The following is a 22,999-nucleotide window of genomic DNA, read 5'->3' on the forward strand; positions in this document are numbered from 1 at the left end:
AGATGCACCACTTGTGCTCCCTACTGTACCGAATTGCTCTGTTTTAGCTGCCGGCTGCTCCGCTTATTGTGAGCGTCACTCATCTGCCCTCAACTGGCCAGTAGAATCCTTATTCACCCTCACTGTTACACTCCATCATCATACTTTGTCATTTCATTGAGTCCACATTACTCATCGCATCATTTTCGGCCTGTGTTGTCGGCTTTACTGTTTTTTATTTTATCCTTTTTACCATCATCCGCTTCACCTTCATTATAATCACTGTTAAAGTTTTTTTCATGTGATTCATCGTCTGCATTAAAGGAACATTTCCATTGCTCATCATTGTCACATTCTTCATTGCATCATTACATCGTCAACGTTACATTCTTTGTCAAATTATTATCAAATTCACCTTCATCACATTTGTATCTTCATATTTGCATTCTTCCCGATGCCAATATATTCCCATTCAGTCTATCACCATCAGCACAGGTGTTGCGTGCACATGGTCTTCGCATGGTCCACCAACCCTGACACCAAGCCTTTCCGCCTTCTGTGAAACCACAGCGTCTCCCTAACTCTCGAGCAATGCGGTCACTCATTTCTGTTTGCAAGCCAGCGCCACTCATGTAAATTCCACATTCTTACGACGAGGACCAGTCTTTCCATAGGGCAACCACTGTTGACCACCGCCCGGGTCGTTATGAGAAGCCTATCATGCGGCCTTGTCCGAGGCCTCTTACGCGAATTTGTAGTGAAGTAGTGGTTTAGTCTAGCGGTTAGAAACGCTTACCCAGATGTTCAGTGTTTTCAAGATGCCAGCCTCCACATTTGTCCCCTTTTGATTACAGAAGGATTCTTTCCATCGGTGGGAAGAGATTGAAAGAACGCTCCTCATTGATTTCAAAAGCTCCCACGACATCGAGGTAAGATGCGTTCACAAGACAACATCTCAAGAGCCGCCACTTAGCTTTACCAGGTGTTGTGTGTTATTGTAATTTTTTATGTTTTATAAGGCGCAGTAAACCCAACAAAGGGCTTCAGAGTGATGTAAATATGTTGGGTGTTAATTACTTGGAAATAGAAATACAATTTAATCATTATATAATATTCCATTAATTGCAGAATGCCAAAATTGCCCATTGCCGCAGAGGATCTCCCGCCGCACTCGAGGGTGCCGCGGTGGCGAGATGTTAACTACCTCGCCTGGTATGCAGAAAGTTGTGGGTTTAAACCCGACCCTGATACCTGTATATTAGGAGTTTGTATGTTCTCTCCCCGTGGTCGTGCAGATTTTTCTCCGGGTCCTCCTGTTTTTCCCCTCCACATTTAGAATCAACGCGAGTTCAGAGTATTTGGCTGCTCGAAATTTCCACGCGACAAGCCACTTCGTTGGACTATCCTATCTGGCCAGGTCGCTCCTGAAAAAGCTATATAGTTCGATGGGCCTTTCCCGATAAAATACAAAGTTTAGTTTTCTTAGTTTAGTTAATTAATCTGGCTTGGAGCGGTGTTCCTGCATTGTGTATGCTTTGCGAAGCAACTGCAGCTGCTGTACAGCGCTGCTGTGCACATAGCACAGTACCACCATGCGTGTGTAGAAACATCAAACTAAACATATGATTCGGTGTTGGCAGTAGTGGACAAGCACAACTCGCACGTTCGCTCAAAACAGTGGGCCTTAAAATTAATAATATATAATGACGTTTCGGGCAATAGACCTTCAGAGCATGCAAAATCATTGGCCAAAACGTCACAACGGTATTTTTTTGGAAGGCCACAGCCATATTGACAAACGTGTTGAGTTTATTTGTGGTCTGTGTTGTGCCTCAAATTGGCCCTAAATGAGTACCTGGTTCGGTGTGTAAACATCGTCAGTCGGGAGACAGGCGGCCCTGCGTGGTGCTGGCCACCCACCCCCTCATGTGCTGTCCCGGCCTTCATTGGTGCTGGCTAGCAGCACTTGCCTCAAATGTCCGTTGAGGTTATATGGGGGATATTATTTGGGTCTTTCGGTAAAGTCACGTAGATGGAACATCCTGATGACGATTGCTTGTGTTGCGATCTAAACATGATATTTTTCTCATTTTTTATTCACTTTATTTTTATTTATTTTTATTATTTTATTGTTCTATCTACGTGACTTTACCGAAAGACCCAACGAATATGAATTCCTGCAGTCACGAAAGCTTTAAGTCAAGATTTATATTGGGCATGTTTGTTTTGGTGCCTCCCTGTACTCTGGAACATTGACTGAACTTGCTTAGAGAGGCCACCAGGTGGAGGCATTGCTCCATGTGGAAGCCACGTGCTCCAGTTACACTTGGACGAAAGATGTTCGCCTCTTAAGTCAGCACGAGGAATCTCGTGCTGGGCGCCGTCTGCGTTACTTTATGCAGTGAAGAATGAAAAGTGAACCACCTGTGTGGGAATGTGGTAGAGCACTCATCTCGCCATTAGAAGACCTCAAGTTCAAATTCTGATCAGAGTTTATTTCGGCCCCGGATTTTTTCGGGGACTATGAAATGCGTACCAAATTATGTGAAGTGAACAGTGACCATCCAGTGAAGAGACTTGCCCTGCTTTTGAGATGTACAATTTCCATCTCTTACCCAGAGCTGTCAATGAACATGGAGAGACTGATAAAAAAATGTTATTTCGATCGTACACTGTTTAGAAATGTCATGCCTCGAGGCCTTGTCAAGCTTAATTGAAGTGACAAACCACACATTTCATAAGTGTTTTTGTGCATTCATATGTGACTGGGCTGAGACCGTTGATTCACTGCCCTTGAGTACCTGATTTAATTGAACTCAAGATTCTAGATTTGAAGCTTTCGTGACTGCAAGGATTCATACTCTTAGGTTTTTTCGGTAAAGTCACGTAGGTAAAAATAAAAGTAAATAATAAAAACAATTGAAAAAAAATAAAAAAAATCGCTTTTATTAGTATTTTATTTCTATTATTTTTATTACTTATTTTTACCTACGTTAATTTACCGAAAAAAACATAAGAGTGTGAACTCAAGATATCAGTGCTGCTGGCTCATTGTTCTGACATGGCCATTATGAGCCACTTGATCCACTCTCCCACCTTCAAATAGTTATTTCCTGGAGGCTATGATTTTTTCATCGTGAACTTGGGTTGAGAGACATTGATGAGGGAGTGCAGGTTGAGTTGAGTGACATTGATGAGGGAGTGCAGGTTGAGTTGAGTGACATTGATGAGGGAGTGCAGGTTGAGTTAAGTGACATTGATGAGGGAGTGCAGGTTGAGTTGGGGGACATTGATGAGGCAGTGCAGGTTGAGTTGAGGGACGTTGATGAGGGAGTGCAGGTTGAGTTGAGTGACATTGATGAGGGAGTGCAGGTTGAGTTGAGTGACATTGATGAGGAAGTGCTGGTTGAGTTGAGGGACATTGATGAGGGAGTGCAGGTTGAGTTGGGGGACATTGATGAGGGAGTGCAGGTTGAGTTGAGTGACATTGATGAGGGAGTGCGGGTTGAGTTGAGTGACATTGATGAGGGAGTGCAGGTTGAGTTGAGTGACATTGATGAGGGAGTGCAGGTTGAGTTGAGTGACATTGATGAGGGCGTGCAGGTTGAGTTGGGGGACATTGATGAGGCAGTGTAGGTTGAGTTGAGGGACGTTGATGAGGGAGTGCAGGTTGAGTTGGGTGACATTGATGAGGGAGTGCAGGTTGAGTTGAGTGACATTGATGAGGGAGTGGAGGTTGAGTTGAGTGACATTGATGAGGAAGTGCAGGTTGAGTTGAGGGACATTGATGAGGGAGTGATGGTTGAGTTGAGGGACATTGATGAGGGAGTGCAGGTTGAGTTGAGTGACATTGATGAGGGAGTGCGGGTTGAGTTGAATGACATTGATGAGGGCGTGCAGGTTGAGTTGGGGGACATTGATGAGGCAGTGCAGGTTGAGTTGAGTGACATTCATGAGGGAGTGCGGGTTGAGTTGAGGGACATTGAGGAGGGAGTGCAGGTTGAGTTGAGTGACATTGATGAGGGAGTGCGGGTTGAGTTGAGGGACATTGAGGAGGGAGTGCAGGTTGAGTTGAGTGACATTGATGAGGGAGTGCAGGTTGAGTTGAGTGACATTGATGAGGGAGTGCAGGTTGAGTTGAGTGACATTGATGAGGGAGTGCAGGTTGAGTTGGGGGACATTGATGAGGCAGTGCAGGTTGAGTTGAGGGACGTTGATGAGGGAGTGCAGGTTGAGTTGAGTGACATTGATGAGGGAGTGCAGGTTGAGTTGAGTGACATTGATGAGGAAGTGCTGGTTGAGTTGAGGGACATTGATGAGGGAGTGCAGGTTGAGTTGGGGGACATTGATGAGGGAGTGCAGGTTGAGTTGAGTGACATTGATGAGGGAGTGCGGGTTGAGTTGAGTGACATTGATGAGGGAGTGCAGGTTGAGTTGAGTGACATTGATGAGGGAGTGCAGGTTGAGTTGAGGGACATTGATGAGGGAGTGGAGGTTGAGTTGAGTGACATTGATGAGGAAGTGCAGGTTGAGTTGAGGGACATTGATGAGGGAGTGGAGGTTGAGTTGAGTGACATTGATGAGGGAGTGCAGGTTGAGTTGAGTGACATTGATGAGGGAGTGCAGGTTGAGTTGAGTGACATTGATGAGGGAGTGCGGGTTGAGTTGAGGGACATTGAGGAGGGAGTGCAGGTTGAGTTGAGTGACATTGATGAGGGAGTGCAGGTTGAGTTGAGTGACATTGATGAGGGAGTGCAGGTTGAGTTGAGTGACATTGATGAGGGAGTGATGGTTGAGTTGAGGGACATTGATGAGGGAGTGCAGGTTGAGTTGAGGGACATTGATGAGGGAGTGCAGGTTGAGTTGAGTGACATTGATGAGGCAGTGCAGGTTGAGTTGAGGGACGTTGATGAGGGAGTGCAGGTTGAGTTGAGTGACATTGATGAGGGAGTGCAGGTTGAGTTGAGTGACATTGATGAGGGAGTGCAGGTTGAGTTGAGGGACATTGATGAGGGAGTGGAGGTTGAGTTGAGTGACATTGATGAGGAAGTGCAGGTTGAGTTGAGGGACATTGATGAGGGAGTGGAGGTTGAGTTGAGTGACATTGATGAGGGAGTGCAGGTTGAGTTGAGTGACATTGATGAGGGAGTGCAGGTTGAGTTGAGTGACATTGATGAGGGAGTGGAGGTTGAGTTGAGTGACATTGATGAGGAAGTGCAGGTTGAGTTGAGGGACATTGATGAGGGAGTGCAGCTTGAGTTGGGGGACATTGATGAGGGAGTGCAGGTTGAGTTGAGTGACATTGATGAGGGAGTGCGGGTTGAGTTGAGGGACATTGAGGAGGGAGTGCAGGTTGAGTTGAGTGACATTGATGAGGGAGTGCGGGTTGAGTTGAGGGACATTGAGGAGGGAGTGCAGGTTGAGTTGAGTGACATTGATGAGGGAGTGCAGGTTGAGTTGAGTGACATTGATGAGGGAGTGCAGGTTGAGTTGAGTGACATTGATGAGGGAGTGATGGTTGAGTTGAGGGACATTGATGAGGGAGTGCAGGTTGAGTTGAGGGACATTGATGAGGGAGTGCAGGTTGAGTTGAGGGACATTGATGAGGCAGTGCAGGTTGAGTTGAGGGACGTTGATGAGGGAGTGCAGGTTGAGTTGAGTGACATTGATGAGGGAGTGCAGGTTGAGTTGAGGGACATTGATGAGGGAGTGGAGGTTGAGTTGAGTGACATTGATGAGGAAGTGCAGGTTGAGTTGAGGGACATTGATGAGGGAGTGGAGGTTGAGTTGAGTGACATTGATGAGGGAGTGCAGGTTGAGTTGAGTGACATTGATGAGGGAGTGCAGGTTGAGTTGAGTGACATTGATGAGGGAGTGGAGGTTGAGTTGAGTGACATTGATGAGGAAGTGCAGGTTGAGTTGAGGGACATTGATGAGGGAGTGCAGCTTGAGTTGGGGGACATTGATGAGGGAGTGCAGGTTGAGTTGAGTGACATTGATGAGGGAGTGCGGGTTGAGTTGAGGGACATTGAGGAGGGAGTGCAGGTTGAGTTGAGTGACATTGATGAGGGAGTGCAGGTTGAGTTGAGTGACATTGATGAGGGAGTGCAGGTTGAGTTGAGTGACATTGATGAGGGAGTGATGGTTGAGTTGTGGGACATTGATGAGGGAGTGCAGGTTGAGTTGAAGGACATTGATGAGGGAGTGCAGGTTGAGTTGAGTGACATTGATGAGGGAGTGGAGGTTGAGTTGAGGGACATTGATGAGGGAGTGCAGGTTGAGTTGAGTGACATTGATGAGGGAGTGCAGGTTGAGTTGGGGGACATTGATGAGGGAGTGCAGGTTGAGTTGAGTGACGTTGATGAGGCAGTGCAGGTTGAGTTGAGGGATGTTGATGAGGGAGTGGAGGTTGAGTTGAGTGACATTGATGAGGGAGTGCAGGTTGAGTTGAGGGACATTGATGAGGGAGTGCAGGTTGAGTTGAGTGACATTGATGAGGCAGTGCAGGTTGAGTTGAGGGACGTTGATGAGGGAGTGGAGGTTGAGTTGAGTGACATTGATGAGGGAGTGCAGGTTGAGTTGAGGGACATTGATGAGGCAGTGCAGGTTGAGTTGAGGGACGTTGATGAGGGAGTGGAGGTTGAGTTGAGTGACATTGATGAGGGAGTGCAGGTTGAGTTGAGTGACATTGATGAGGGAGTGCAGGTTGAGTTGAGGGACATTGATGAGGCAGTGCAGGTTGAGTTGAGGGACGTTGATGAGGGAGTGGAGGTTGAGTTGAGTGACATTGATGAGGGAGTGCAGGTTGAGTTGAGTGACATTGATGAGGGAGTGGAGGTTGAGTTGAGTGACATTGATGAGGGAGTGCAGGTTGAGTTGAGGGACGTTGATGAGGGAGTGGAGGTTGAGTTGAGTGACATTGATGAGGGAGTGCAGGTTGAGTTGAGTGACATTGATGAGGGAGTGCAGGTTGAGTTGAGTGACATTGATGAGGGAGTGCAGGTTGAGTTGAGTGACATTGATGAGGCAGTGCAGGTTGAGTTGAGGGACGTTGATGAGGGAGTGGAGGTTGAGTTGAGTGACATTGATGAGGGAGTGCAGGTTGAGTTGAGTGACATTGATGAGGCAGTGCAGGTTGAGTTGAGGGACATTGATGAGGGAGTGCAGGTTGAGTTGATGGACATTGATGAGGGAGTGGAGGTTGAGTTGAGGGACGTTTATGAAACAGTGCGGCGTGTGTGCCACCATTTTTAGTGCCATGCAGCTGCTGTTGTTTCTTGTTCCCAAAAAATGAAGACCCCTAAGGATGGGAGAACTCATCACCTGTCAGGCAGAGATGGGCAATTACTTGGAGCGGTAACGAACGTTGAGAAGTAAACAAATCCAGTATTTCAAAAGTTGGATATGTATTGGGTGGCATAGTGGTTGATGAACTGGAATACAATCCTGATCTGCCCACGTTTGATTCCTGGTCATTCTGCACATCACCCGTGACAATTTTTTTATCTGATCCTGGCCTGAGACTTCTTTAGGTTTACTCGGCCTACCATGGGCGGGCATTTAGTGTGGCGATGTGTCGATATCAGGACTGGGAAGATGCTGATCCCTGTGTGGTTCCGCACTCCCGACCTTAACAGGTGCTCGCCGACAGGTTACATGGGGGATCTCTGCGCATGTATATGTTTATTTGAGTTAATATCCCAATGCATGCCTGGCAACAAAGAATAAGGCTTCTGAAATGCTTAGCACTTTCACCTGTTAGCAATGCGCTCAATCTTAACTGGCCGGGCAATGAGTTTTATTATTCTTTTAGTAATTTCAGTAAATGTGTGTTGCTCCGAGCTAGCCATTCCCCAGCAAGGCAAGCCCGCCATCCGGCTTTAATTTAATCCAGCCGCAAATGGTAATAGGGGCTAATGTGGCCCAGGGTATGTGAATAATGCATCGCTAGGGTCAGGAATAGCCACCCTCTCGGTTTTGTTTGCAGGTCTTTAAAAATCCCTAAGGGGCATACGGCCGGGAGCTTTTCATAGTTTGCGTTTCATCACAAACTTTGCATTGTCACGAAGTGGTGGCCAGATACAGCCTATATTTCTGAAATCCTGAGTCTGCATGATCTGTAATATCTGAACAATAACTCTTTTGTGTTAAGTCAATAGTTGTCATCCTCTGCCAGACACCGTCGTTCACATTAATGGGCACGGTTCACTCAATTGTGGCCAGATGCTGCTGTGGTGAGAGCGCTCAGCTCACGATCAGAAAGAAGTGAAGCTCAAATTCAGGGGAAACATTCAAACCTAAACCACCATGGAGTAATTCTCATCTGCCATAGGACAATGGAATTTCAGGCACTCGCTTTAGGACCACCGACGAGAAGAGTGACGTTTTGGTTTTTTAATCATCAAGCTGCACGTGCCACAGCTCCTAGATGTTAAAACCTGAGAAACAAATGGGTGAGGCGTCTCACGATGGCCTGCTCATGCCGTGTTTGTCACAATAAAATAAACTAGAGCTGGGCCTTGCAGAGCTGTTCTTGGATCGGCAAGGTTCATTGCGGTTCAGGTCTCGGTCCAATCCTTGGGTAACAGTTCCATACCTCCATCTCCTTCACTCCCTCTGTACTACATGTGTTTTCCGATCTTTGGAAATACATAGCTTCCACCATGGTAATGTGGATTTTACACTTTCGGCTCAGAGCTGCAAATGGTGTTTAGACACTGGCTGTATTAAATCTACCCGTCCTGCCAGGAGGTGCTGCGGTAAAGTGCTCGACCTCGTAATCGGAAAGTCGCAATTTCAAATCCCGACATCTCTGGGGTTGATAAATTTTATACCACGTGGTAGGAAGTTAACAGTAGTCGTCCTATGGAGAAACTGGGATTTTGAAAGTTGAACCACTGGTTCTGAACCGCATGTAAAAAATGAACATCGCCTAATGCTTATTTGAGCATACAGAGAGTTAATTTCACATACATATATTATTTACATGCACTGTTTATAAAAGAGCGGCCCATAGTGGCCTTTGACCACATCACATGGAATGCAGAGATCACATCAGATCTCAAAAGCCAAGCAGGTGTGAGCCTGAATGCTTCTTGGATGGAGTGAGCACCGCTTATCAAACGGGTGTTGTCAGTTACTGCCGGGATGCGTCGTCAGCAGAGGGCGGCGCAGTAAAGTGCATCGCCGTGCCGTATTACGCGCCTAGCGCCTATGCCGCTCCCTCGCCTTCACCAGCTTGTGCTCGCGAGCGTGCTGAAGTGTCGCACGGTCAAAAAACCCGTGGCGAGCTGCAGCACGGCGTAGTGAGGCCTTCATCCAGCAGTGGCCTGACACGAGGGCCGTACGCGTGTGCATATCGAACGGGAAGGTGCACAACGTGAACTGGCACGCTTGCAGGCGGCAGCTCCGTTCGATCGAGTGATATCGCGATGCACAACGCGTTACACCTTTGCCTTTTCCACTTCATTGTGGGGGGTGGGGGGGGGGCACTCGCCAACTTTAAATTCGTGAGGCCCCGCAACCAGAGATTTGCGATGTGGTATAAATCGTTAGAGTGCTCGTACTTCTCAAAACCGCTCAACAAAATTGAACATCTTTAACGAGCAGCCTTATATTATTTTTATTTTTTCTGTTGTTGTTGTTGTTGTTGTTGATGGATGGGTGGGTGGGCTCAGTGATTGTAAGTTTTATTTATTTGGTTATTTATTTTGGCTTGTTAGCTGTCTTGATGCTGATTGATTTTGCCCAGGATCAGCAGTTTGAGTTGGCCAATCAATCAGTGAATGAATTTCATTATTTAGGGCCGGGTGATGTAACGTTTGGATTTACCATATCTTTTATAGGGGAAACCTGGGAAAACATACATCGAGAGAGAATGGTTCATGAGGAGTTTTTAGTGTTTTCACGATTCATTTTCTATCACCAATTAACCAAATTGTACCCCTTTTGGAACTGTCCTGTAGTGACATGTCCTTCAGAAGTTCTTAACCCGAAGAAGCAACCCATAAACAAAGAGTTCTTATCTTCTAGTTATGGGCCTATTCTGCGTGTCTTGGACTGTCCGACGTGAATTTTAAAGCTTCGGTAATGAGCAAAAAATACCTATTTAAATTCTAATCAAAATCGAATTCGTACATTATGTGTTCGCATTATTATGACAGCGCACAGCTATCATCACGAAGGGAGGCGTTGTGTTTCACAGGTATAACCTGCAGTGTTTTTTCAGTAGGGGGTGATGTTGCAGTATGTAATTGCAATTGAGTTTTTGTTTGGCTTAATTTACAAATTTGTCAGATTTGGAGCGTGACGCCGACACAATGGCCTACTCTTTTTTTAATAGCATCTACAGAATCTTTAACGACCGCTGTGAAGCAAATGGCTTGTGTCTTATGGTTAAACAAGTGCAGTATTAACCAGGATAGCTTGTCGGATTCGAACCGCGAGCCCGTGAACAAGGGGCAAACGCTCTACTGCTGAGCCCTGTTTAAACTCATGACACAGCTTAGGTTTTGCACGAGGAATTATTTTTATTTTTGGTTATTTGGTCACATCTTCTTTTTGACTCTGTCGAACTCTGTGTCGTGTTCGAGAGTGGCTCTGAGAATTGGCACCACGTGATACTAACATGGTGTCATCTCAATGGGCCCATTCATTCGTGCTGTTATGAAACGTGGGTCGCCGCATGTCAACTTCTCGAGTACATTTATTCCTTTCGTCTGGGTAAGGTGGCGCTGTAAAGAGAGAGGGTTTCTAAGTTTAAGTCCCCCGTTGGGAGTTTACTGAACCTCTCACCCTTCTGGGGCGTTATCATGAGTACGACTTTGTGGAAGGTCAACGGTTGTTATCCTGTCGAGGAACTGGCCTCTGCCATGAGAATGTGAGATTTCCACCCCTGGCTCAGGTCGTGTATAAAGATGAGCACCTCCCTGATGCTTTTATAGGGAGACACTTTGATTTTTAAATGACGCCTCTCGTATGGACGAGGACCATTTCATATTTAAACAATATGTCGTTTGGTGTGCAGTAATTGATTCAGAACCATCAAGCCACTGAAATGAAGAACCTGAGTTTGAAGGAAAGCTACCGAAAACAAATAAATAGCACTTATCTTGCAGATGTAAATACAACCTAAGCCGAGTTCCCTCGCTGTCAGATATGTTGTAGAAGCTTCCTTAACGAGAATAGAAATATTCCAGTTACAATCAAGCATGTCATTATGGCACTCCATTGGTGTTTCTCATATTCGCTTTCATGCAATGGCAATGTAACCCAACTTCAAATGTATGTGTGTTGAACTTCTTTCACGCACTGCATGTAGCCAACTATGCTGCTGGCTTAGTACTGGGACAAAACCATTTTAAGTTCCACTGATCAACTGTTGACCAAATCATTTGCACACCAAGCTCGCAATCAGATATTTCGCAAGTTCACACCCCTGGTTGGGGCTAGATCCAAACCAATCATCCGTCGGACTTCAATAAAACCAGTAACACTTGTCGAAATTCATTAGTGAGTGGTTGTCATATGGAGATACTGGTCCTTGCCATTTAAATGTCGAATTGCCACTTGCCTGGCTCATTGTAACAAAAATATAAATGTAAGTAGTACAACACGTACAAGGCACTATTTCGCTAAGAAATGGATGCATTCTTCAGGAACCCAAACTGAAAAGGTTAAAAAGTTAATTGGGTGGGATGGGGTTTATTTATTTTCTTTTTGTTACTTTCCCACAATACCCAAGCAAGGCTTCCTCTCCGGAACACCGAACGCCATTCATTAAGGATGTGAGGTGCGAAAAGATTGGGCCGTTAGCCTGACATTTCTGCATAATCAAAAGCCCCGCAAACAGAGGAGGAGGACTCCCACCGACTCGCTTCCGAGAGGCATCGCGAATGGAAATTCCGCCGCATTGGCAGCTGCAGATTGTATAAGTGATGGCCCGAACCTGCTGTATTACTCTCCTCAAAGGTTACCAATATCCGAAAAACAAATGAAAACATAAATTGGCTGTTTCCTTCACTTTTCAGATGTCCCCCCCCACCCCCCGTAAGGAAAGATGCTATGGAATATATATGTAATAAAATGTATTTATTCAGGAAAGATTCGCCGGTTTGGCCAGTTGCTCTTTAATGAGCAGCTTGCACGTGCCAATAAACAAAAGTGTTGTGAAAGAAAGCAATGCTTCATAAACTGTTTGCTGTACTGCCAGCTCCTGGTCTCATTGCAGCCCAGTTACTTTCGAAAGCAGCAGCAGTGCTGCCACTTTCTCTCCCTTGATGGCACTGAACAAGTGGGGAAAATTCCACGTTACCACTGCGGAGGGCACTTCCTGCATGTGGCGAACACAGTTTGTGCATTTTTACAGCCGCTGTGTCAATCCACCGCAGAATGAGGGTCTCCTCCACCGCATGTGCGTTGGAGGGGTCGTTTGACCGTACTCTACCACACGTTGGTCGGTGTGGGTTTGGCAAAATGTGGGGGGCAAAAACGTTGGGAGCATAGTGCAGTACGACAATGTATTTTTATGCACTACCCTCAGCTTTCAATAGAGCCCACAGCAGCCTATGATGCTGATGTTATGCAGGCTCTCCTCCGAGATCTAATGAGGTCTGATGGGTTGGGGCACATTCTGGGCAATTTGGTCTGAGGCTTCAGTGGTACTCATTTTAACGTCATCAGATAGTTGATAGGCCGAGGTGATCCCCAACCAGGATTTGAACTGGCAACCTTAGGATTGTGAGCCGAGCACTTGAACCCACTGTGTCAGCTGGTTGGATAATTATTATTCATATATGTATAAAAAAATCAATAAAGATAAAACATCTTCGAGACTGGTGTGTAAGTAGCATGGCCTGCGAAATAATAGTTTGGCCATTGCCGTGTGGGAATCGTTTTGACTGTGGTAGTTTCTCTCCATAATTACAGAAAAATGCAGTGCCTGCCAGCAGCTGCCACTGCCTTTAAAGTTGCTCAGGGATAGCGAGAGCGGTTGAAGTGTTCATGAATTATACTGCGTTACCCCAGGCTCCGCTGCTTAGTTAATGGCTTGCCTATTACTGAAGCTGGGCTCGTGCCCATGCCCTGCATATTGTGTTTGCGAATGTGCGCAATGAAGGCTGTTAATCAACGCGCCTCTAAGAAATTTGCTCGCGCTAATTCCAGTGTGGGAAATGTGGCCAAGAAGCGTCAGTGCATTAGCGATGTCTGTATGTCTGTCCCTAGTGGGGAGTCGAGATAACTCTTGTAAAAGATGGTCCAATAAAAAAAATATTTTACTTGAAAGATATGTTACTTTAGAGACCTTCCCCTCTAGTTAGCTGCCCAAATTATAGCACTGGTCCAAATGTAGCGATAAAAAACACAATGTTAATTTTCAAAAACCTTTTCGGCCAGGGCAGTGAAGTTACAGGCCACGTATGTGCCTCTTCGACGGGGAGGCTCAAACAAGGCTTGGATAGGAATTTTGTCATCGATTTTGTGCATTAAGACTCGAATCCCTCTATTCTCTTCATGTTCTTTGTTTAAAACCATGTGAGAGCTCAGTAAATTGAGAAACGGTGCGATATCTAAGTTACGTTTGTACATATATTTTAAAAGATTTGGTGTTTGTGAACTTACACAACAAATAATACTCAATTAAAACAAGTATTGACTTTCATGGGGAGTAAAGGAATATCTTCACTTTTTGGACAACTTTCCTGAATAAGTCAATTATCAAGAGTGCTGGCTAATTTATTTCAGAGAATAGTTTTTTCCCCTTTTTTCTGACAACAAAACAGGTGTTAAGTTGTTAAAACACCAAACTGAAACCTTTTACAAGGAATCATGTTTGCATTAACCACAATACTTGTGGTCAGAATGCAAACAAAAAACATACTCTGATAATATGTGCATTGTTCTGCGGTACTTACTACGCGGACACCAGAATCAAATCAACATATACATTCTCCCGAAATAAAACTAAATGCAGCAAAGCAACTTAAAGTGTATATCTGTAATTCAATTATATGGAGAGATAAAAGTCCAAAGCTGGTTTATTATGCAACTGCGTTGTCATGCAGTGAATCGTGCAACACTGGCAAGTCGTGTTGCTGGATTAAGTATATTCAGCTTCAAAACCCCGTACTGAATGTATTGGCTGCTTTAGCTACACAAAGCCTATTATTTGGAACTGGGGGTTTGAATACCCAGATGCTAATCCAACTCGGTTGTGATATGATCACAGCACTTGAATCACATTCGGACGTTTGTGAGTTCAAATCGTGGGCCGAGTGCTACCGCAGTTCTCAAGCACTCATCTCATCTCTGCTAGCATCCTTGAGCCAATGGTGCAATGTTTACATTTCCTTGACTGAGCTCTAGTTCCTCTCGAGGACGACCAAAGTTAACTTTCGACAAAGGGGTACTTTTTTTTTAATCAACCCCAGAGAAATGATGGTCTGAGTCGGCTTATGACCAGTATTTAAACTTTTAAAGTGTACAATTAACCCTTTCCTATTAAAATCATGCACATGTACATCATCGGAATGGAACAGGACGAAAATTTTAAGTGAAATTATTTTATCAGTACCGAGGCTCCCACAAGGCCATGGGGGAGGGCGTGTGGCACATTTTGGCAGCATCTATCATCGTGCGGTCGTGGCGCTACAATTCTCTGCGGCGAGTACACGGTCTTTAAAAATAACGGCGCTACACCTCTCTAAATAAAATTAAAGCTAAGCGCTTGCGCGTTCTGAGATTCAGCGGTGAACGGGACACCCACACTATGCAACTTGCAGACGTCTCGGAACGGGAAAGGGTTAAGAGTCAAACGATCTGGCCACATTGCCCCCTACCCAGCCAGGTGGATGCTAAACACATAGGTAGCGGTATCCACTGCCTGAGCCAGTGGCGGGGTGGGGTGGCACGTGCCTCCCAATGATCCGATCGAAATCCCTAATTTCGATCGGATCATTGGGGTTTATTAGTAATAAATCGGCATTTTGCGACCCCCACTGCCACTGTTTAGCATATTATTATGTGCCAGGGACTCTTGAGATGATAGGACAATAGTCTGAGTCCATAATTGGCAATAAGTAACGGCAAAGCAGTTAAGTGACTCACAGAATTGTGCGCAGTTGCGTATACAGTACACGACTTCCCTTCAGCGAGTGCGATGCTGATCACACACGGTTCGAATTCGACCCTCGATCGATGGCTGCGCCATCGCCGCGCACACGTCGAATAAAAAGCAAGGGACAAGTCCTTCCTTACTAACAACTCCTCTATCATTTTTCATTGCTGGAGGGGTTGCCCCCCCCTTACCTGAAAATCCTAGCTCCGCCATTGGTGGTATCAGTTGTAATGCACGTGCGACCTTTATTGAAATAATTCCTGTGCATCTCCCTTTGACTGGCCTTCATTAAGCTAATATACTTGACTTCACGTAACGCAGCCTGCTGTTGATGTTAGAACCGCATAACAGCTGCACTGTGCATATATCTGTAATAAAGGCAGCAGTGGCTATTGTTAGTTCAAAACCCGCTAGGCGCAAGCGAAAGGTGGAAACCAGGCTGTTTCGATTTGATTCCAGTGCATAGAGTAATCTGCTCGCAGTGTAAGCGCTAATAATGGGGCAGTCGGCGTTTATTTAAAATGCTATAATTTTCTTATTTGTAACCCATTAAAACACCTGCCAAATTATACTCTCCACGATATTATATACCACGAGGCATTTTCAAACTCCCGAGGCGATTGCCGCACCACATATTTAATTACCCAACTCATTATACGGCAATGTCGTTTTATTTGTTTATTCCTATTGCGCCGCCTCGTGCCGTTGAATAAAACATGCTGGGCGATATTAGGTACTAAACAAACGGAGAATGGCAAACGGAGAAAGGGAAACCCAAATGAGGGATTTGGATGACAATAGTTGCAGTTGAAAAGTAAACATTCGTGGAGTCTGGTTATGTTGTCACGGTGCACTGTACATGTAGCCACTGAGTCAACAGAGTTTAATACTGGTAGGAAACCACCTGGTTCCACCAGCCCACAGGGGATTATTGTGTCCGTCCGTCGTGCATCCAAAAATGGGAGGGGTGGGACTGGGTGGGGGGTGGGAGGGGTGGGGCTGGGTGGGGAGGGGCTGGTTACCCCGTGGTGCCCTTATAAAACTCAACGTTAAACCCACTCACGCCGGCTTGTGCCCGCTCTCACAGTCGGGCATATTTGCGGAATACACCACGCCGCCGTTGACCCTGGCCATTGACCGAGCAACCCAACGTTCCTACCAGCTCCCTCCGCAGGAATGTGTTTCCTGCTACAGCCCCTTAGTCACATTTGAGAGGATTACTACCCCAAAGTGTGCTGTCACTTGTGAGGTTGGACATCGTCATCAGCCGGGTGACGATGGCTATGCGACACGTGGTCTGTAATCCGGCACAGAAGGCAGCGGGGGTTGATGGATTACTACATCGATGTTGTGAAACTCCCTGTCTTTGGGCATCGAGGTGCCACACCCTGGCTTGCCAGGAGAAGGCAGTACAGCAAGTGGACTAATCGCCATCTGTTTCCATCTGTATGAGGATAAGCTTCTATAGCTCTTTTCCAGAAGTGACCTGGCCACAAATGACAGCTCAACGTAGTGGCGTATCATCATGTGGAAATGTATCGCGGCCAACTCCTCTAATGCATGTTTTTAAATGTGGAGGGAAGAACTGGAGGACCCAGGCAAAAATCCACACGACCATGGGGAGAATGTGCAAACTCCAAATAGACAGACGTCAGCGTTGGGATCAAACCCACAACTGCCTGCATACCTGGCGAGGTAGATAACATCTTGCCACCGTGTCTGAAAACATGTAAAATTCCAATGTAACAGGACCCTCTTGAAAAAGAGTCATGGGTTTGCAGTGTGGCTTTCCTGGATAAGTAAGTAAATTATTTTCACAATATCCTTTTAATGCTGTGCGGAAGTTGTAAGTAAGATGTCGACTCATTTTAAATTTGCCTTAACCCTTTAGGGTCAATAACATTGTACTGCTTTGTGGAAGATCACCAGAGTTTGTTCTCTAAAGACTGGCTAATGCCATCGCAATGTCGAATTTTCGAAGTGGGCAACCATTTTGAGTTAGACTCTATCAACGAATCACAAATTTCTGATTGGAAGTTGGCTCAGGTGATTCAGCTTTTATTGGATTTCCCTTCAAGAATTAAATAAGTAGCTGAACTTATTGGAAATAAATTGCCATATTGTTGTAGATAAGAAACATGCCCTTTCTTTCTTCTAAGTCCACAGGTGTTGGTGAACTGTCATGAATGCATTTTGTTCACTATTGATGGTCCTGTAGGAGGACTTGAGTCACATGCAGCTTACTTTACTTTCTCATTCACCACATCCTAAATGTCACTTAATCAGTAAACATAAAAAACAGATACATTCCATCCATTCTACCGATATCTAAATATTACTTGATCGAACAAACTCACTTCCTTGAACGAGTGAGTAAATTCGAAACTAGGTTATTGGCATCACATTAGAATCATGAGCCAACCAGCCACCTCCAATGTTGCAATCAAAGTTTATATATAAACCAAACATGTTATTATACCTATGACCTGACGTTGATGCATATATGCAATTAATTACATGCATTGGCATGCTATTATACAGCAAAACACTAATATAATTGCATGCAGTCTTAACTGTAGTAATAGACTAATAGGTTGCTAAGTTATTCATTTAATAAGTTAATTGCACATTTTTACCTCCTGACCCTTGGCCATGCTACCAAAAATTGCCCCATTAATAAAACCTGATTGCTCATGGTATTTTTAGAAAACGCACCATTTGCTTACAATTAGGTCAAATTCAAAGGTGCTGCTTTGATATAAACCACAGAGGCCATTCTTCCTCCCACTGAGATTCTTGCAGGTTGCCACAGTTTGGCTATATGAGGCTTGGGCATTTCCACTCACTTCAAAGAACATTTAAACACGTCCTAGTTTAACCACTTGTGCGTTGCGCGTTTCAATGAATTGTCAAAGTCATCGTGGCTCCCTCGACTCGGTCGCACCGACTGTTGGGCTGCACTTCACAGAGCTCGTGGTGTCAATTCCCTATTCCCATTGGTGGGGCCAGTTTAACCAAAGGACAAGCACTTTAGTAAAAACAAATTCTAGTTGTGATTTTCACGCCTGATGATGGTTGCTTGTGTTGCAGTCAAAACGTCGTGATTTAATTTACTTTTTATTTCTATTTTTTTACCTACGTGACTTTACCGAAAGAACCAAAGAGTATGGATCCCTGCAGTCACGAAAACTTCAAATCTAGAAAGCACTGTTAACTTTCCCACAAATTCGTGCATAGTTTATCAAGCCTGGTGCAAATAGGAGACTAAAACCCACTCGACCTCCTGCTCACGTCGCCTTAATCAGACGGCTCCAATTATTCTGAAGCGCATGTCAACCCCAACGCAGCCCCAGTGGCTGTGCTCCATTCCACTCACTCCAGTTGCCTTGCAAAGTGGAGACAAACAGATGGTCACAACGCAATGGCAGCTTCGCCAGCATCCCAGGCCAGCAGCAGCCTTCCTCTGTAGCCACATCCCAAATTACAGCTGCTCGGCTGTAACCACCACCGCACTTCACTCAAGACATCCGGCCATCGCTGATCTCAGTCGTATATCTTGAATCGTTGCCGCATGTCCCTATTCACAGCCGTGCATCAATACTCACAACCGCACGTCCCTCAGCAATCACCCAACGCCTAATCGCAATCACGTGCTCTTAGTTACAAACATTCTTAATCACAACTGTGTATATCTCTCTTCACAAGCACACATTTTGATCACATCCCTCTTCACAACCCCCTGTCTATAATTTCATTTGCCCAACCCCAGCCTCAACCACTGGTCCCATAATCTATAATAAAACCTAATCAGACCACCAGTGTCCAGTCGAGGTTGTCTGTTCCTCATCACATGTAATGCAACTGCCCATTCCTAATTAGAGCTGCCAGTTTTTAATCACCATAGTCAATTCCCAGCCACGGCTCTCCCCCACATGAAAATGTGGAATCTCCATCGCTAGAGCTTCTGGATCAACGACAGAGACGAGTATTGCCCAGTTGTTGTTACTCGAGGTTATTTATATTTGCTTTTTCATTGTTATAAAAGTTACTAGCTTTTTGGCCCATCCAAGGACGGGTGTATATTGCAGTAAATCCGAAATATTCAATAGAAAAATTGTTCAGCTCATGATTTTTAATGAGGGGGTGGTTGCCTCATGTGGAGTGACGTCACCCGCTAATGGTTATTGGGGAGGGGTGCGGCATGTGGAGTGACCTCACCCGCTAATGGTTATTGGGGAGGGGTGCGGCACGTAAAGTGAGGTCACCTGCTCATGATTATGAATGAGGTGAGGGGTGCGGCATGTGGAGTGCGCGACCTTCTTGTGCGTTAGTGTAAAGTTCCACGCGCTCATGAATATTAATGAAGGGGGGGGGCTCTTGCAGTGACGTCACGCACAGATGTAGCACTGCTACGTAATTTATTTTTTACCGTCACTTTCTGTAAAGAAACGTCATGTTTGAAACGACTTTGCGTAATAAATTATTTAATTCAGCTCGCCCTTCCTCTGCGTTAGTGTAAAAATCCACCCACTCATGAATATTAATGAGGGGGTGGGCCTCATGTGGAGTGCTGTCACGTGGGGGGGTGGGCTTCATGTGAAGTGATGTCACGCGCGGGACGGACAGACATTTGTGGGTCATTATCGTCGGTAATTATTTAATAACCATGCACGATGTGCGTGTATATCATTGCGAGGGAAGTCGTAGCGCATTTGTTAATGCACTGTTCTACCAACCAGGTGACCCGAGGTAATTTATCTGCTCTGGCAAATATCTGCGGCGAGTGAAATCTGAACTGATCCTGGGCCTCTCTTAAGTTGACTCAGCCTTAAAGGAGTATCTCGTGCATTATTTAAACATCACCATTTGGGGAGACAAATAAGACCAGGCGTTTTGCGGGCAACGCTTCCCCATCATAGGCCTTGCTGGACTTACTAAGTGCTCGCCAACAGCAGTTTCTGTCGGTTATACAAATATGTTTGTATATTGTGTGTTTAATATAAGTGCTTTGCTAGCAGTGCTTACCCAAACTTTGTGGCTATGTCGGAAATCTTTGAAACTAATTCATTGCGTAATTGATTATGGATTAGTCTCTGACAATTGTATACACATTTTTATGCTATTGAACGCTCGTTCTTAGGAGTTATTGCATTATTGTGATTAAGTGGAATTGACCGCCACTCTACAAGACAAACTAAGACACCCTATCAAGATTAACTTTCTGTATCAGATAGCTTGCTGTATTACTAACATGATTAGCATACAGATAAACAGATAGATTTTTCCCTTGGAAGTTATTTTTAGCCTGGCTACAGTTACTATGCGGTATTAGCGCTCAACGCACGATCATCGTTTCCAGTCGGACTTTGGCCAAATCCTGGCCGGAGACTTAATCAGCCCCGTTATTCAACTGGGGTCAATAAAAGAAGTACCACTTTGTGGGAAATCAACAGCGATGATCGTGTGTAGAAACTAGCTCCTGAGGTAGTTTCAGGCTCCCAAGTGGAGGTGAGAGCTGCATCGTTGCTCATTCGAGCAAGTGGGCGATTTAACTATTTTCTTTCTTTAATTATATTTAGAAACATGTGGGTCGATTATTTGGCTGTTATAAATGTCCACATGCTAAGCCACTTGGTTGAGCTATCATGTGTAGCCAGGTCGATTTAGAAACAAATGTAATAGCTAAGTGAGCTTTACCTGGTAAAATAAAATAGTTTTATTTTAATATTGTTGTGTGGTTTGCTTACCTTTCCTATACTTTGCACTGCTATCGTGTTTTTGTATTTGTTGTTGAAACATTCTGACCCATCCCTCCTGGAATCCGTGAAAAAGAGCTTTATACCTCATCGGATTCCTCCAGTATAAATAAATATTCTGATTCTGATATGTAACCAAGGTTGGAAAGATACATTGTTTAAATAGTTTGATTGTGCGATTCATTCACCGATTTAATGGATGGACATTCATTTTATTTATTACACACGTGCAATTAAAACACTTATTGTGTAAAACAGTCTTTTTTTCCTCCGTGCCAGGGCGCCCACTATCTTAAGCAGCATCGCATCCTGGCGTTTTATTCGATGCCCATGAATCTGGGTGGGTGGGTTGTTTGTTGGTACTGTATTTCCCTTTTTATCACCATCATTGTTTTGTAGCTGTACATGTTATTTTTTTATGAAACGAACACCGATCAGCTTCTCATCTCCGTTGGTTGTTGCTGCCCCAAACTCAAAGTTTGGGGAAACTTTTGAGTTTGCGTAAATCTTACGCTGACGTACAATGATTGGCAGCTTTGCGCGAACGTGGGAAAACGTTCATCGTCCCAATGGGGCCATCGTTTTTTTCCCTTTTTCAAATGGGCGTTATCCGTTTTATAAGCTTGGGAGGCATGATGGGCTGATTTGACCGCGAGAAAGGATTTGAACTCGCCATCTTGCCAATTGCTAGTCAAGGGCTCCATCCATGACGCCACCCATTCAGACAAGCCTCCATTTAAATTCCACTTCATATATATAAATAAACTCTTCTTTGTTTTTAATTAATTTTGAAAGCAATATGTGTCACGTTGCATTTCACGAATAATTTCCATTTCCCCTCCCATAGACGTGCATAATAAGCTCTCGGGCGCTCCATTAATCAGAGAAGTATATGAGATGTATAGCATTATACGCACCATCAGTATTATGCTGGATATGTGATGCATATTAGCTATTGGCTACAATGATCGTGTGTCTGTGCCCGTGTGTGTACGCATGTGTGTTTATTGTGTTCCACAGAAAGCAATTAAGCTCTACAACCCAAAGTACGCCAACCAATGGAACTTTGACTGCCTTCATACGTTCTTTAAAAAGGTATGATATGACTTCTTCTTAATAAGGAATTGTTAACGGTATTGTTTTATTTCATTTGAAGGTTATTGTTGTTTATTTTTTAAAGCCGCATCACACAATCCAGAAAGATGTAATGTGGAGAGCTGTTAGGTGCCAACTTTGGTCATCATCAACCATGGTCAATCCGCTGCTCTATAAAGGTTTCTCCAAGCTGCTACCACCTGCCACGATCTTGCAATGTGATTTCCTCCATCTCCACCATCTCCTCCACCTCCACCATCTCCATTTCTACCATCGCCACCATCTCCTCCATCTTCACCACCTCCATTTCTTCCATCTCCATCTCGATTTCTTCCATCTCCACCATTTCCACCATCTCCACCATCTCCACCATTTCCACCATCTCCACCATCTCCACCATCTCCTCAGTGTATGAACATTTCTTGGCTGCCGCTCCATTATTATTCTTGACCATCAGCCATCGTCCCTATGAGCAACTCATCCAAGCTTACTTCTCTTAATAGATTAAATAATGTCACTAACCTACGCATATTCCCTAATCCACGTGTACCTCTGTGTGTCAATATAAATAGAAGCATGCATCTGCCCATGCTTCTTTGCGCACTTTTCAATTGTTTTATATTATTCTATCAATCAATCAGTCAACTTTATTTTAGGTGCCAATATCGCCCTCAATAAAGTCGGCGTCGGTTCACATTACAGCACAATGGGAACAGTACAGGGGGCACAGAGCAACAGGAATGGAAGAAGAAACCCGTTACGACCTCAGCAGCTAACACCGACTGAGCAAGTAAATTACAGCCGCGCGCAAAATAAAGTGCAACCGCTTGCAACGAATAGCATAAGGAAAGGTAAGGAGTAAATAAAACGAATAATAAATCAAGAAACAGTTTTCTTTTTTTATTGTAGATTTTATAGTCGGGGACGTCTGAATAGATGTCTTCATGCAGAGACCACCCTTGGGTACGTCTAATCGGGGCGACTGCCCTGGGCCCCGCACTTTTGGGGGCCCTGCGCTTCTACGTCACAGTGTCAGATGGAATACTTCCCGTTT

The 22,999-nt window shown here is 44.9% G+C and overlaps 1 protein-coding gene across 5 annotated transcripts in view; it reads left to right on the forward strand.

Moving 5' to 3' along the window:
* Window positions 1-22,999, forward strand: part of PARG (poly(ADP-ribose) glycohydrolase) — a 140,309-nt gene that overhangs the window by 18,220 nt on the left and 99,090 nt on the right. For 4 of the 5 annotated variants that reach the window (XM_078865611.1, XM_078865610.1, XM_078865613.1 and 1 more), the window contains 2 exons: window positions 834-908; window positions 21,871-21,945. In XM_078865611.1, the coding sequence (XP_078721737.1) occupies window positions 834-908; window positions 21,871-21,945 (150 nt within the window). The remainder of the gene's footprint in view (window positions 1-833; window positions 909-21,870; window positions 21,946-22,999) is intronic. The other variant, XM_078865609.1, reaches the window with a different exon arrangement.

The sequence above is a fragment of the Lampetra fluviatilis genome, chromosome 20 (genome assembly GCF_964198595.1).
Source record: "Lampetra fluviatilis chromosome 20, kcLamFluv1.1, whole genome shotgun sequence".
NCBI lineage: Eukaryota > Metazoa > Chordata > Hyperoartia > Petromyzontiformes > Petromyzontidae > Lampetra > Lampetra fluviatilis.